This window comes from Trachemys scripta, chromosome 4 (genome assembly GCF_013100865.1).
Source record: "Trachemys scripta elegans isolate TJP31775 chromosome 4, CAS_Tse_1.0, whole genome shotgun sequence".
Lineage (NCBI taxonomy): Eukaryota > Metazoa > Chordata > Testudines > Emydidae > Trachemys > Trachemys scripta.
The window spans coordinates 62,361,904-62,379,201 of NC_048301.1; the positions used below are offsets into that span (position 1 = coordinate 62,361,904).

Consider the following 17,298-nt stretch of genomic DNA (forward strand, 5'->3'; position numbering starts at 1 on the left):
ACAGTACAGAACAAACAAAGGAACAGTCCAATTCTGATTTGGATGACATAATTAAATCTATACCCTCTGAAGACAAGCTCATACTTCTGGGACACTAGAATGCCAGAGTTGGAAAAAATAGTGAAGTTTGGAATGGTGTAATAAAGAACAATGGAGTCAGAAAAATAAACAGCAATGGTGTGCTGAGCATGAGTTTGTTATTATCAACACAATCTTCAGGCAAGCCAACAGACATAAAACCTCTTGGATGCATCCAAGATCAAAGCACTGTCACCTGATTGATTATGCCATGATAAGGTAAAGAGGCGTCAGGGTCATCAAGATCACCAGAACAGTGCAAGGGACAAACTGTTGAACTGACCACAGGATGTTCAGAGCCATTTTTAATTTACATGCTGTTCAGCGAAACAATGCTGAACAAGATGAAATCAAAATTGAACCAAGCAAAGCTGAGACATCCATTTCATCAACAAAAACTAAGGGAAAACTTAGAGGAAAAATGTGATAACATTATATCATCACCCAATAATCTATTCAAAAAGTGGAATATATTCAAATCAGCCATTCTTCGAGCCTCAGAAGAAACTCTAAGCAAAAATCAAAGATAGCACCAGGATTGGTTATATTAAACCAATGATGAAATCAAAAAGATCCTCAAGGAAAAGAAAAGATGTGTTTGTGTCTTGGCACATAGACAAAGAATCAACATCAAAGAAAGATACATTCAAATATCTGCAAGCCAAGGATCAAAGACAGCTTTATGTTCTACAGGATAACTGGTGGGAAAAGAAAGCAGAAGAAATACAGCAATATGCCAGTACTAAGACCACAAAGTTGTTTTAGAACCATTTATGGCCCACTGAAATCCAGACTAGCTCCTTTAAAGAGTTCAGATGGATCTACCTTAATCAAGGACAAGAGGCATCTCTGAAAAATAAGTGTAGAACTTCACTGAGCTACTCAACCATCCCACTATGGGCAACCAACAGGTACTAGAGGAACCAACTCAGTACCCCATATATGAAGAAACTGACCAGCCATCTATCACCGAGGAAGTGAAAAAAGCTGTCGAACAAATGAAGTCAGGTAAATCACCAGGTTAAGACAGCATCCCAGCTGAAATCTTTGAACTTGCAGGCCCCAAAACTGTCAGCTATCTATACAAAATCATTAAGAATATCTGGGAAGCCAAGGAAATTCCTCAGGACTTCAAAGATACAATCCTAGTTAATCTATACAACAATAAAGGCTACAAATCTGACTGTGGTAACTACCAGGATATCTCCATGCTATCTATTGATAGTAAAATCTTTGTTTGCATTTTTCTCAGTCAGCTTGTGGAAACAGTATCACAGAAGTTTCTACCAGAGACCCAGTGTGAATTTGGAGCACCACAGGCCTGATATTTGTTTTGAGGCAGATTCAGGAAAAATGCACTGAACAAAACATTGAACTGATGCTGCCTTTGTTGATCTGAACAATTTGTCTTGACAAGATGAGTAGAAATGGCCACTGGAAAATTCTAGAGGGATAGGTCATGTTATCAGAATGGGCAATGACAGTCTCCCAAAAAAAATGCTCTCTGTGGTGAGCTGACACTTGGAAAATGCAGGAAGGGCGGTCAACAAAAACACTTCAAAGACATCCTTAGGCAGAAACTGACCTTATGCAGCATAAATTGTTACAACTTTGAAGACATAGCCAAGGAGAGACCTGAATGGAGAGCAACTATCAGTAAAGGTTGTAAATACTTTAAGGAAGACAGATGAAAAAATATTTTTTTAAAAGGACCAAGCATCATACCAAGTCTTCAGTGGGAACTTGTGCATTCCTGTTTGAAATCTGTTCATGCTCCTCACAAATCTGAACTATACAGCCACATGACAACACACGTGATGCTGTGACGTCATCGTCAGATACATTATAGTTGAGGTAAAAGTTATTTCCTTCAGGCCAACACTGATAAGAAGCCCAGTACTTCTATTTGCTTTCTCTCCTCTTGACTATTCATACTAAGCAAGCATAGTTAAATCAATGATAAATGAGATGTATATTTGATTGGCATTGCACCCAAAGGTTCAAAGGTTTATCTGAGGTGTCTTGGGACTTCCTGATTCTACAAAATGTGTCTAGAAATCTCTCTGTCAAAAGATTTCTGGTACTTTTTGTAGTGAGGATAAACTCTGAACTTGACATGTCCTGTGCTAGAAATGAACTTTCATTTCTGGTCCAAGTCAGAACTCAAAAGACTACAGGCACCAAACAAAAACATTTAACATTCTTTTTTAAAACTGTATCCACAGTTTTTTGAACTTTAAAAGGGTTAGTTTGGGGCTAGGGACAAAGGGTTATAATGTTAGTGGAACTGGTTTATCACACAAAATGAATGAAGATTTCTTAGAATATAAATCACATACTCTAAAATATCACCATTACCTCTAAAATCTTGAGCACTATAGTTGTTTTTGAGGTTGATAGCCGTGTAAATGGGCAGCGGATTCTGGCCCTCATTTATTGCCTGTCGCTGATCCGAGAGTTTATGGTTATCTTTCTGTTTTTGAAGAAAAATAATTAATAGGAAAAAATGGATGTGCATTTGAATTTTTATAATGTAACATCTGAACTTCAGCCAGGTTTTCTTTTATGTTCTCAACTCATTGGGCTGTGTACAAATGTTTGTCTAGGCTATTCCAAACTTGCCAAAAGTCCCAGTAACAGCAGCTATTCTTTGATGCTTACATGTTACTAAGAAATGTGGTCAGTTTGATTGTAGATTCAAACAAGCACAGATAGGGGAATTCATGTGAAGAGACAGGTGACTAGAGTGCAGCAGGGACTGGAGCTGTCTAAGTTATGATCATCTTAGTCAGGTTATGCTGCAATGTTCCAGATATAGAAGTGCTGAGGTATGCATTATACTGGATCTGATGCATTAAACTTCTTTGCTTGTAAAAAGAAATTATTAGGAAATAACCTATTTTAGTCGGTTTTCAAATACTGTTATTTCTAAACAAAAAAATTTCAACCTTGTTAATGGCACTCATCCTAAGATGACATTGCCTTAAGTTTTTAAAACATTTTGGAGTTATTCCAGCACCAAATGATTTAATAAATCCATGCTTTACTTCCTTAGTTGTTCTAAAATTCTTTAGATATGCATATAAAACAGTAAGACCTGGCCAATATTTGGTGAATATATTTGACAAATTTCACCATTTTCCATCCCAAAAAAATGCATTTGTCAAATACTTTTTTTTTTAAACACATTCAGCTAGCTGCATAGCTGATCTAATACCATTTGGCAAATACATTTCTCAATGAGTCCAAGTGAAATCCATACAATAATACATTCAAGGAATAATCTTTTCTGCAATTCAACTAGCTCTAAAAACAACACTGAAAGCATAGAAATAAGACAGTATTACAAACACATACGAAACAAGTGGTCTGTGATGTAATTAGGATTTATGTCACCTTCTTGAAGCCAATTTTACAGTGTCAATTTAGTTTTTAACCAAAAATGAATGTTTGAGCATATGCAATGTCCAAATAGGCATTGGAATTACAAAATGAATCCCAGGGATTCAGATTTTTAAAAACAAAAAGTGGCAGCCAAAGGCTGGCATGTTGGAATTTCTTGGCTTGTTTAAGGTTCCATGGTACCCATAGGTCTGCGACATTTTTAAATTGAGAACAGTCTTTGTATTTGAATATACAGTTGTATCTATTTGCAACAAAAGATCCTAACAAATTCTTTGCATCAATAACCCTACAGTGTTGTTGGATAGGCATTCCTTTCCGTGTTTATTTTCTGCTCATTCTTAGTGATAGAAGTTCACCAGGTTTCTGAAAAGAATGGTATATTCAATACCTCATCATGTAGCATGTATTCAACCATGAGCCCCCACAAGTCTATAAAAGATGTGTTGTGTCCTTGTTGGCGCCGCTCTTTCAGCTCATTGTAATAGTACTTCAGACGGTCCAAAGTAAAACCCTTAATCTTGCATTTGGTCACTTGCTTCCGAGCTTTATTGATTGCTTCCTCCAGATACTTGTGTGACCAATTAGCATCTTCGTACAAGTTTGCCATAGTCCTGAGGAAGGGAGATAGGATATTAAACAAGAAGGGTAGGCCTACACTGGAGATGGAGATATAATTTCCAGCTTGGGCAGACATACTAGCACTAACTTTTATTGAGACAGCCTGCTAAAAATAGCAGTGTAGCTGAGGCTGCATGGCAATGGGATGGGATAGCTGCCCTGAGTACACACCTGGGGTTTCAGATGGGATTGTTCTCATGTTGGCTAGCCCATCCTGCTGTCTGTGCAGCCATGGCTACGCTGGTCATTTTAACATGCTGAAGCTAGCGCGGGTATGTCTACCCAAACTGGAAATTACACCTCCAACTCCACTGTAGGAGGGAATGGTTAGTGTGCATGGCCAGGATGTAAAATCCCACCCCTTCATCTTCCTATCTCCAATCCTATTCCAAAGACAAGATCCTGTATGATGGATCTAGGGTATAATTGACATAATACAGACAGGTAATAGACATTTAAATAAATATACATTCTTAACAGTGATTTGAACTCTACTTCTGAGATCTAAGACACATACAGTATCCATTAGGTGGCACAGGAAGTTGGCCAGTGTGACTGCCCACCGCTTAGCTTATGGTATTTTTGTTCTCAGTGGATACAAGGGGAAATATGTGGGCTTATTTTTTATCTGTAAAGTGTCACGCAAACCAACAGTGTTATATAACTAATAAATAAATAATAGTGGCATGCAGAAAGATCAAATAAAATCATTGCTCATGTCTAGCTTACCATGTAGTGCCCGATAAACCAGTCATGTAAGAAACACTGTCCAAGATATTCAGTTTCTGAAGACCCAACAGGCTGCCATACATTGCTGTTAATGATCTTGTCCCACCCCCTGTTGTCGTGATTGCCACCACCGGCACCTGCTCAACACACAGAGGAGAAGACAGGTGAAAAACAACTGAATGTCAGAGATAAGAAATGATTTGTATGAAAGATGGAAATGGTAAAGGCATGGATAATACCAATATAAAATTATGTCAGTTTGTGAGCAATTACATGATTTATGTTAACTACTTCCATTCCTATCTCCTAACTGATGGGACAGTGAAGGCTCACATTCTGTTGCTTCAGATTTGTTTGTTTGTTTGTATTATACAATTGGAGACCAACTCACTATATTAGAATTCTCCTAACGTGCGTCATCTGGAAGTCAGCATAAAAATATAGGCATTGCCCTACTAGAACAGTTTTTTAGTCCATTATTCTGTTTCTGACACTGGTCAGGGCTTCAGAAAAATGCACAAACACCTTATAATAAGTGGAATTGTCATGGGGGTGCTTCCTGACTCCAACCTGATCATTACTTGATGTCCTTCTTAATCTTACTAAGCCATTTACTTCCATAACATCCTGTGACAGTGAGTTGCATGGCTCATTATATGTTGTGTAGAAAGATATGTTCATCTGCCTATTTAAATTTGTTACCTTTTAATTTCATCATGTGCCCTGCTGTTCTTTTGTCATGGAAAAGAGTAAATGAGTAGAGCTGGGTGGGAAGCAGTTTTCCTGTCTCCCAAAAATTTTTGAGAGGGCAAAATTTTTTGCAAATCCATACCCCACCCTCCCACCAAAAATCAGATTGCATTAATGGAAAACATTTAATTTCAACAACGTTGGTTTTGTTTTGATTTTGACCTTTGCAAAAAAATCATTAATTTTTTTTCAGTGTAACTTGCCTAAAAGTTCAAAATGACTTTTCATTTTGAAATAAAAAATAAAGTCAGCCAAAGATCCCCATTACAACAGACATATTCCCATCCTGCCTCCATCATACAAACTACCTCCACTCAGCAATCGCAGACACTCCTCTAGTGTCTACTACAAACCTCCTGCCTGACAAGCATCCCCCCTTCCTTGATACAAATGAGCAGTGTACAAAAGGAAACTGTAACTCATGACATCAGGGGACTGTAGAGAGGCTGTAAAGACATACATCACCTGATCTGCTCTGCCCCACCTCGCTCACCATAGTGCTACGGCAATTCCTATGCTCCCAGTCTCTCCGTCCAGAGATCTGGACCTGGCCTTGGGAGGTAACAGGAGGGAAAGGACTCCTGCCCTGCCCACGCTGGGGGTGGCGGTGGGTGGCTGGGACCCAGTACCCTGGACATCCTCAAACTTTTGCCTGGGGATGTGTGGAAGGGAGGAGGCACTGGCAGGCTGTACAACTCCTAGAGTGTCATCTCTGTTCAAAGCTACCAATAAATGCAGCGTAATATATCTGATTAATCCTGGAGCCACTCATTGCACTCCTTGAAAGCAAATAACCCATTGCTTACTTCTAAGGCTTCCTGTCTACTCGGAAGATGTACTGCTCCTGTAAGAAAAATGCCACCAGCTGAGCGCAGCACTACCATTGGGAAGAGGAGGGAGGGGGACACCCATAATTCAGTCCCACATACTTCATGGTCCTGCAGGTCATCCTTTAGCTGGAGCATCTTCTTCACAGCAGCAGCAACATACTTCTTCCTTTTACACAGAAAGTCCTGCTCCTCTGTGCACAAGTCAAACCCAAAGCGCACGTCCATGTCTTTTGGCCTGAAACACAAACCACAGCAAATTTTGTCGTCTTTGATTCCCATCCATCAGCTCAGCAATGACAAAAAATGTATGCACATATATTACTACTTAGGACCTATATAGAACAGACAATCAATAAACTCCATCATCAGACTTACACGACAGGCTATTTCCATACCTGTATATAGACTGAGCAATGTAAAAAAGAGAGTGATATTTCTATTACTGGCACATGAGGAGCAACAATGTGGACAAAGGATAGGTCCCAGCATGCTTCAGGTTTCTTGCAAAAGGGGTCACAAAGGAAAGTATGACAATTTGGCAATTTTTCATTTGAAGGGTGATTTTTGAACTCTTAGTAATACTCTGGTTTCTCTTCAGATCGTATAATTCCTTCTGTGTCAATCTATTTCTCATCAAACCACCATGAAAAATTCAAATAGCACTCCGAGTTTATAGTTTCATCTTTTGTTTTTTGCCCTTGCAATGAGGTTGTTTACAAAGAAAAGGTTTAGTGTTCCCGTTAAACTGAATTCTGCAACACAACCTTAATTGTGATACAGCTACCACTGCACCACCTGGTCAAATTCTGCCCTCAGCTAACTTCCTCACATGAGTAAAATTAAGCATGTGCTTAAGTGTTTGCAGAATTGGGACTTAGAAGACAAAAACACAAATGGTGATTCATATCTGTGTGTTTGTCTTCAAAAACTCCTACAGGATAGAATGTCAGAATTTCCCAAGAGGCTTTGGTCACATTGCCCTCTGGTGGTTGCAAACTACACAGGATATTAGCTGAAATGATAGTTCATGAGCATGGATGTTTCATGGGTGACTACTGTAATTTTCCATTCCCAGCCACTTTTGCAAAGCACACATCATTCACTTACCAAGTTTAATCTTTAAAAATAAAGTCATTTTAATGATTTTCTGAATGTAAAAATGTGTCTGAATATTTTCAGAATGGTAGGGAAAAAAACCCTCACACCCAAAAAAAGTCCCAAACAGCTGTATCTATTTTCTTCAGACTTTCTAATAAAGTTCACTTCTGGATTAAGATTAAGCACACAGCTCTTCCTCCTTTCTAGAAAGTGAAAGGGTATCGTTCATGTGGTCCTTTTTCTTTGTAAACTACAATACTGTCAAGATCTGAAAAACTTTTTCAAGGCTGCAGGGACATATGCTTTACTATGTCTTCTCTGATCAAGTCTGACTAAATAATATTCTATGAGATATTGCATTTATAGCCAGACAGGAAAAACTTTTCCCATCCTGCAAAAAAATTCAAGATTTTGAAAAAAAATTCCCATCTTGAATCAGGATGAAAAGTCAGAATCTCAAAAAATTTCAGTTGAAGAACTTTGTTTTGATAATTCTGAAACATTTTGTTTAGATTTTTGACCTTTAAAAAACATTTTTAACAGTACTATAATTAGCTTGAATTTTTAAACAAAAAGACATTTCACCCTGGAAAACTGGAATTTTTCATTAAGAAAATGTTGAAATGAAACATTTCAATAATTTCAAACCTTTTTTTAAAAAAAAATCAAGTCAAGAAGTTTGCTGAAACTGAAACTTTTCATGAGAAAGGGTCCATGTCAATGAATTGACATTTTCCAGTGAAATAAGGTTTCATCAAGAATTCCCAACCAGCTCTAATTACAATATTACATGTAATATTAGTTTTACCTTGCAAGATTATTAGTTCATCTGAGGAGAAGGGAAGCATCAGTCAGTGTGTGTTTAAATTTCAGATTGCAGGCTAACCTCTGCTTTATGAGCCCTATGAAAATAATGACCATACTGAGCCAGACTTGCTTATGCAGAGGGAATCTTTGTTTAGCCAGCCACAGAAAGATTTCTCCAAGACAAGAGGATTCTCCAGTGGTGTTGAGCCATCCTGGCAGTGCCTAAGCCACTCTTTCCCCTTGTCTAGAGCAAAGGGCATGGAAAGGGGAAATGGGGGATCGCCAAAAACGCCTTGCATCCCAGTGATTCCCAGCAGCCACAAGCTCCTTCAGGCCATTGGCACCTGGGGTCTGACCTAGCTTAGAGCAGCACCAGCATTGGGAGACCACATAGGTCACCTTTCCACCCTGCCCACACCCACAACTTGTGCTGGAAGACCTTCACCTGGACTCCAGAATCTGGCCAATTGTGTGTTATAATACACATAACATGTGCTCTTTTATGTTTGGTTGGTTTTTAAAGTGCAATTATTCTCCGATAAGCAACTGCAGAAATGGCAGCCTGGGATTCCATGTTTACTATTTCAGTGATTCCATATCAAACATGCTAAGTTTACAAGTAAAAAGTTTTTTCCCTGACTTCTGGCCCTACAAATTCCACCTGAAAGTCAAGCTGTGTTCTTTTTTTCTTGTGCATCAGACCCAGTAATAAAGGTTCTGTCAGCCAAATTGTGCCTCAGTTACATATGTGCAACCTCATTATCTTCACATTATGCTTTCAGTGACGCCTGTGCAGATACAACTGGTTGAATCTCAGTTAACATTTCCTTTGATGATGCATGAGAAGCAATGGAACCCATCTCGCTTGTGGTCGACAAAACTTTTGTCTTTCAGGGCTGTGTGTTTTTTTAACACCTCTGAAGGACAAAAGTTTTGTCTTTCATTTGCCAGCGTAGACAATGCCTAAGAACCAAGATAAGAAATCTTACCAGTCTTTTGCCTTCACATGCAAGTCAAATGTTTTGTCCTGGAAATTAAGGAAGTAGATAAATTACCATCATATTTTTAAACCTTCCTTTCTCTTAATCTTAGAGTGAGTTTTGCCTGCTCTCCAATTAGTGATATCTGAAATGTCTAATTATAGTATATACTCAAATAACTGCAAATGTATTTGCAGATAATGGAAAAATGCAAATGTACAATGGATAAAGTAATAAGTGGAACAGTCTCATGTTCTATTTGGCGGTTTATTGTGGCAGGATGTTAGTAATAGAATGCAATATTAATTGTTAGTTTAACAAAATACCATGTGTTAGATAGAATAAAGTGGGAGAAGTATTATCAATAAATTATGATTGTCTTCAATATAATGAAGAAAATCAACACCGAAGGCCTGATTGTAATTAAACAATGTACACTGAAATTTCATTTTATCACCAACAATAAAAGGCATTACCCCCATTTTTTATAAATGCATTCTGGTATGTGTGTGACAGAGGGACTTGTAGTCTTATAGATCATTTAAGTATAAAATCTTAAGGCTGCAGGTTTCAAATGGTTATCAGGACAAAAAAAAATGATTGTTGCTATTTGGTCACTTTAATAAGTATGATGATTTTTGAGCAATTTTTATAAACCTACATAATCAGCTACACTTTGCACAACAATTATGATGTTAATAACTTTCTCACATTAGTAAAAACTTAAACATAGTTAAAATATTTATTCCAAAAGGTTTGCAGCACTCACCGTTGCTATGGTTATTTTCTTTTGCAAAGGGAGTGAATTTAGAGGCAGAGGCAGGGATTCTTCTTTATCTGAGGTCTGCTGAATTAAAAGAAAAGTGGAAACGATGGTGATTTCTCACAAGGAGAAAAGGGCTCACCCTCCCCAAAACACATGAATTAGATTGATGTTGCTGTTTACATTCTACTCCAAACGATATTTTCATTAAGGCTAATGATAACATACAACACAGTCATGCATCTTCTTTGGCAGTGTAACATCCAGTTTTGTTTGGTTATTCTTGACACAGTGAAACACAATGGCATCTCTACTCCTGAGGCTGGAGTCAGCATCCAATGAAATCTTCTGGGTTTCTTCATAGGATCCTTGGACTGTAAGTGTGAGCTCTTCCTCTAAAGACAAAAGAGAGTGAACAAGGAGAACCTTAACAGTAGTTGCCCAGAAATAAACTTTGCATGATTTATACATTGCATTCACTGAGGAGTTCTTTGCATTGTCCTCATAATAGTGGTTGCTTAGTAAATCTAGAGACTGCCCCCAAAAGATACTAAAAATCCCATCTATCTAAAATCCCATAACAAATATTCAGGTAAATGAGGATTCAAATAATTCAGTGAGTCACTGAGTAAGTGCTTTAATTGGAGGACTCTAACCAAGATTTAGATTAGATGGAATTTCAGATTAAAAGGGGTTTTTTTTTATAAATATGATTCAAACTAGATATGGGAGCCACTTATTCACTGCCATTCTATTCTGATATGCATTGTACTTTATGTCATACTCCTTATAAAAGCCAAAGGTGCTACTTGCAATTCAAATAGACTGATTTATCAGTGTCTTTCTGTGATAACTGCTCAGTAGCAATGGTGGGGGACATGGATCAGCATTCATGTCGCACTCCCTGTCAGTAGCCGGTTCGGCCCAGGGAAGCTAATGATCCAACCAGTGGACCAAATTCAGTGATGAATCCTGGTCACATGCCACCTGAGGCACATTGCGCATACACTAACAAGCAGCAGCAATGGTGTTAGCAAAAAACGATCCTTCCATTCAGTGGTGCCAATTCAGATATTTCTTGGAAATGGGATGGGGGGAAAATTCCACTCCTTCCTCCCCTGACAGGGGCCTGGTTCTGGGTCCCCATTCTCACAGAGACCCTAGGTCTCCTCAGCCAGAAAGTACCCTGTTTCTAATCCACACAGCACATGAGCCAAGCCAGTACTGCCAGGGGTCAAGTTCTCTGCAGACTCCCCTACACTCCGCAGTACAGAAACAGACTTCCCACACACCGGATCGCAACACCTTTTGGCCTGTCTGCCCCTCAATCTGCATCGAGGAGTGGGCAGGTGAAATTTAAGCAGCATTACAACCCCATGTGACAGGTCACAACATCACTCACTGAAATTTGGCCTGGCCACCCCTCTATCTGTACCCCAAATTTCATGGTGCCCTAGGCAGCTCCGTGCTGCATACGCAGTAGCACCAGCCCTGGCGACCAGCACTATTCCTCAGCTGCCTCCCCCTCCCCGCAAGGGGGGTGTGGGGCCCCGGACAACTCCCTCCACCCTGCCTCTTACCCTTCCCCCCCTGCTCCGCCCCCGCCCCGCACCCATTCCACCTCTTCCCCCAGTGACCCCACACTCACCGGCAGTGGCGGGAAGCGGAGCAACCCGGCCCCAGCCCACTCTACTCCACCAGCTCCCAGCCACAGCGCTCCACCTCCCACCGCCAGTGAGTGCGGGGAAAGGATCGCCCCCCACACTCACCGGCGGCGGGAAGCGGAGCGCCGCAGCTGGGAGCTGGCAAAATAGAGCAGGCTGTGACCAGGCTGCTCCGCTTCCCACCGCTGCAGGTGAGTGGGGGGATCTCTTCCCCCAAGCCCCCTCCCCCAAGCGACATGGCTGGGGCTGGGGCGAGGGGAGGGAAGGGAAGCAGAGCGGGCTTCTCCAAGCCCCCTGCTAATCCCCCGGGCCACTCTGGACCTCTGGGGCCCCCAAAAGTGCCCCCCCACAGCTCCTGGGGGGCCTGGAGCCCTACACAGCCCCCCTGCGGTGGGGCTGCATAGGGCACCCAAATGGCTAGGGACAGCCCTGAGCAGGACCATCCCTGACAGGTGTGTGTCCAATCTTTTCTTAATAACCTCCAATGATAGGGATTCCACAACCTCCCTTGGAAGCCTACTCCAGTGCTTAACTACCCTGACAGTTGGCAAGTGGCTCCTAATATCTAATCTAAATCTTCAAAAGTGCAGATTAAGCCCATTACTTCTTGTCCTACTGTCAGTGAGCAGGGAGAACAACTGAACACAGTCCTCTTTATAACAGCCCTTAATAATGGATTACTCATTTTCTAACTTCGATTATAACTACTGAATCATAACATATAAACAGCCAGTTCATGAAGCAATAACCTCACTTGTGGATTGTTGCGTTAGCTTCTTTGCCTGCCCATTAACTTCCAAACAGGAAACTTCACGTGACTGTAACAGAGATGACCAAATAAATGACAAAGAGTGACACAGGTGGGATTTTAAGTGAGTCACATTGTTCTCCATCAACTCCTCTGGTTGATTAAGCAGTGACAACAAAGGGAATCATATCTAGTCCTTAGATGGGGGGATGGTGACTGTGACATATTGTTTCCATGTTGGGGAGTATAAAGGAGGAGAAAATAGGAGCATCTTAAAAGTATGAACAAAAAAGTAATGTACTCTTCAAGGGAGGGGGAATAATGGAATGGAAAGCTATTCAGATAACAGGTTCTTTTTAGAGAGAATAGCTTGAGGGAAGCTGCTTGTGTGTGTTTTATCACTTTTAATAATTAAGCACTAACCACTTTTGGGAACAGCATAGGAGTAGTGGCTAGGGAAATTCTCACACTTCCATTAGGAGGTGGGAAACACTGGGTGCTCACAGCTGTACCACTTTCAGTCTTTGGCAGAAGGTGACACTCTGCTAGAGTAGCAGAGAGTTCACAGCTATCCCAGTTCCAGACTGTCTCTCCATAGGAGTGTGTGGTTCGAGCACTGGACAGCACGTTTTCCTAGTGCTAGCAGTAATACCAGTACTTGTTGTGTGGGACAGGAAAGATCTCAGGAAATAAAAAGATTACCACTAGTATTCCATTAGTAATGATGTTTTCAGGACAGTCCAGACTAAAAAACAAAATTAAAAATACAAATGTCAAGCTTAGAATTATTTAAATGACTCTAAGTATATCAGCCACAAACTTTTCCCCTCCACTTTTATATTGCACACTTAAAAAAAAAAAAAATTAACTCATAGATGTCCCAGAAGCGGGCCTGGTACTAGAAGCCAGTTCTAGCATATGGGTATTGTGCAAGTTTGCATGCACTTCTTTAACAGTGAAAAATAGAAGTTAACCTTTAAAGCCCCTGATATTCCAGCCCTGGAACTGTGCCAAGCCGAAGCTGTGCACTGTGTCAAAGCATGCAGTGATTTCTTATATACTCCATACCTAAACTGTGAGGAGGTTGAGATCATTAAATCTGTCTGAATGGTTCAAATCCAGGCCTTCATAAATGAAAACCGGATGCATTCATCTAAGATTCCATACTAGCACAATGAGGGGAGAATTTTCTACACTCATTTTAAAGGTGAACTGCAAAATGGAAATGAAACTCAAAATAATACCAGATTTTTGTGTGGGTGTGTATAAAAATTTCCCCCTCTCTGATAAATCAGGCAATTCCTGATCTATTCAAGACATCATATAGTGCATCATTCTTTGATATGACAGTTGCAAACTCACATTACAGCCCATGTAACTCATGTTATTAGTGAGGTATGGAACATAATCATAATAATTTAGAGTCAGATCCTCAAGTTCATGTACATTGTTGCTCCATTGACTTAAATGACTTCCACCAGTTGCGAATCTGGCCCTTAAGTATTAAATATGTAAATATGCTACCCAATATTCTTTCCTTTATCAGGCTAGCTGTTATATGGAGCTATATAGGGAACATGAGCATATAAAACCAGAGATGGATGGTACGTTATTCTGGAGGGTGTGTGGAGATGCCGCAACCTGTGCCCTACACATTCGCAGTTACGCAAAGCTGATTCCAGGAAATGGACACCAAAGCTCCTGATATTTGGTTTCTGTGTTAGTAGTTAAAGTTGTAGTTAGAGAGATACTGTCATTACAGTTCTTGTTTCAGGCAGGGGTAGGCAATTATGTTGTGTTTAACAAATACAAGATAAGATGGATTCCTAGATAGATAAATATGTACTTTTTGAACTTTTTCACAGGAAGACCTGGCCTCCCTGTTTTTCAATAGCTGCCACGCTCAGCTCAGTGGCCTCTTGATTCATGAGCCCGCTGTGGACCTGATTCTGTTCTCAGAGACACTAGTATAAATCTGGAATACATGTACTGGAGACCATGAAGTTACAATGGTGTAAAACCTGGGTGAGCTCAGGATCAGGCTATAAGTCTGGGTTTTCATGTCACCTGCCTCTCATCTCCTGAAAATTCCACTGTCCTGTGAACATGGTAAAGAATCACAGGAAGTGTCACTTCTAACACTTTATTGGAATAAAGAAACAATTATGAGCCCCAAAGCTACTTTGTCTGTCCCTCTCCTTCACTTTCAAGCTTCTGTCAAGAACCTTCCCCAGTCCCACCATCATGCCTGACTTCCTGCTTCAGATGTAAAGAAACAATATACATAAAGCTTCAGAAGCCACCATCCCCTGTGCCTGTTGCTCTGATTTCCTTCTGCTGGACCCAAAACAGCTAACTAATATAATCAGCTGCTCTTAGCACAGTAGGGGAAACGTCTAGAAATAATATAGCAGAGTTAAAGCAACTAAGGACCATTTATTTACTAAAAATTGCAAAAAACATGCTTTCACCTTTCGTGATTATTATCTTTTAACATTCACATTTTACACAACTTTTTGTACATCTATTTACATTTATTTCTTCTATTTTACATGTTTTTTAAAAATATTTTCCTTCACATTTCCAAACAAGGCAGGGAGTATGTGTGACATGAAAGCCTTTGGGAGGGGGGCTGAAGGGCCTTCTGCTGCAGTTCCTAGAAGACTGAAGCACCTCCTCAAGTTGGGACATCTGAAAGACAGACAGAAGGAAGAAAGAATGTCAAGAGTCAACAACCCATTGGGCTCTCTAGGTCCCCGTAACCTCTTTATACACTGACAGTACCTTTTGGTTTGCCAGGATCTGCCACAAGTCCTTGCCTGCCCCTTGGTATCAGGGCCTAGGCTATATTAGATCACGGAGAAAGGGAATATTGGCCAAGCCAAGCCACCCAGCTAGCCTGGATCCCATCCCTTCAGCACTTCTCACAGGGTCGCCCCGTTTCTGGATCCTACCAGTAGAAACATGAAAGAGAAAGGAAACATGAGTACTGATTAAACACAAAGTTTAATACACAACAAAAATCAACACAAAAGGCACAAAACAACCACCTAAATAAAAATAACTTACCTCCTCAGTCATTGCTACCCAGGGGCAAGCAGTTGTCACCCACACACAGGCCTGGGTTATGGGCCCACAGGCAATGGGCAATGTGTCTGCCATGGCTTGGCTCAGCTGTTGGTGCAAAGGCAGTCTGTAGGTAGGTGCATGCGCAGCTACTTGGGCTGGTCAGAACCAAAGTATCTGGTTCTTGGACCATACTATTGATATTGATACTAAGAAGTGGGGCTCTCTAGTGACAGGTATATACCTGTCAGACTGCAGGTAGTGATGTAAGGAGTGGAGGCAGAAGGCTAGAGAAGGTTTTCATCACAGTCACAGAAACCAAACCACCAAAATATTTTCTTCCCTTTAAATCAAAGTGAATTGGAATGAATGCATAAAATTAATTTCATGCTGCCGTCTGGTGATGAAATAGTATGGAAAATTCAACAAACATTTTTAGAAGTCAAAAGGCATAACTTTTCCACTGAGGTCACACTGCAGGCCAGAGTCATGAAATCAACCAATGAAAATGTTAAAGGATCACTGTACTGTGCTGCAACCACCTTCCTGGGCCTGTGATTACACTTTCTAAATAAAATTATTATTTTAAGATCTTGGTAAGAAAGTAACAGACCCATACAAATAAGCTTTTCTTAATAGCAATCAACAAGACCTTGATTTAAGCTGGGGAGACAACAGGCAATAACCATATCAGGCGAAATTTCTTTACATGAATCATGATTAAGGCTACGATTATGTCATGGAATCCGTGACTTTCATTGAGTTCCATGACATTTTCTGCCCTGGGCTGGAGCTCCCAGCCAGCCCTGCCCCCACAGCTCCCAGCCCCCGCCCTGGTGGGGGGACCTCGCAGTTGCCCAGCCAAGGCAGGCAGCAAGGGGCTGGCAGACCTTGCAGCTGCCCAGCCGCTGCAGGGGGGCGATGACTCCCCGCTGCTGCGGCAGATGACGGGGGGACTCCCCGCAGCTGCTGAGCCACGGCAGCTGGCCAAGAAACCCCGCAACTGTCCAGCAGCGGTAGTTGGGGGGGGGGGACTCCCTGCAGCTGCCCAGCTGTAGCGGGCCATGGGAGGACCCCCTGCAGCTGTCCAGTCATAGCCAGCAGCTGGGGGACCCCCAGCTGCCACGGGGACGAGGGGACCCTTCAGCAGCCCAGCCCAGCGGGCAGGGGGACCCCAGAGCTCCCATGCACCACAGCAGTGGAGCACCCGGGAGCCCTAGCAGCAGTGGGTGCTGAACCCGCCTACCTCTTTTGTCAGGGATATTTTTAGTGAAAGTCAGGGACAGATCACGGGCTTCTGTGAATTTTTATTTATTGCCCATGACCTGTCCCTGACTTTCACTAAAAATATCCGGGACAAAAACTTAATCTTGATGATGATTACATTACATGACAAGCTACCATACTCAGCTATGGAAATAAGTTGTGTTCATCATTCCACTCAAGAATCCATAATAATTTGGAAAAAAGAATTCTGGTGGGTCTGGATATTCCTTAGGGGGCAGCAGGCACATGGAACACATTCCCCATTGCCAATTCATTACTTTCCAAATTGTTTTTCTTCTACCAGTTAGAGAGTCTATAACATTCAAGGTTTTACTCACAGGTTCTGCAGTATGAACTCCACCTCCAGCTCCTCCTGTTCCTGAAAATCAAAAAGAAGTGAATGAAGTCAATATGCAATATCCCTTCCACATAAGGGTAACTTTGTTGATTGTATGAACCTGGAACCACAGGTGTACAAGGAGACTGTATTGGCAGG

General features: G+C 41.2%; 1 protein-coding gene across 1 annotated transcript in view; it reads right to left on the reverse strand.

Annotated features, from left to right (window-relative positions):
• LOC117876435 (cytosolic phospholipase A2 epsilon-like) overlaps window positions 1-17,298 on the reverse strand; it is a 45,267-nt gene that overhangs the window by 9,993 nt on the left and 17,976 nt on the right. The window contains exons 6-15 of the mRNA XM_034768627.1: window positions 17,141-17,181; window positions 13,173-13,215; window positions 12,477-12,540; window positions 10,287-10,453; window positions 10,065-10,142; window positions 9,305-9,342; window positions 6,510-6,645; window positions 4,831-4,967; window positions 3,872-4,094; window positions 2,437-2,551 (exon numbers count right to left, since the gene is read on the reverse strand). Coding sequence (XP_034624518.1) covers window positions 2,437-2,551; window positions 3,872-4,094; window positions 4,831-4,967; window positions 6,510-6,645; window positions 9,305-9,342; window positions 10,065-10,142; window positions 10,287-10,453; window positions 12,477-12,540; window positions 13,173-13,215; window positions 17,141-17,181 — 1,042 coding nt within the window. The remainder of the gene's footprint in view (window positions 1-2,436; window positions 2,552-3,871; window positions 4,095-4,830; window positions 4,968-6,509; window positions 6,646-9,304; window positions 9,343-10,064; window positions 10,143-10,286; window positions 10,454-12,476; window positions 12,541-13,172; window positions 13,216-17,140; window positions 17,182-17,298) is intronic.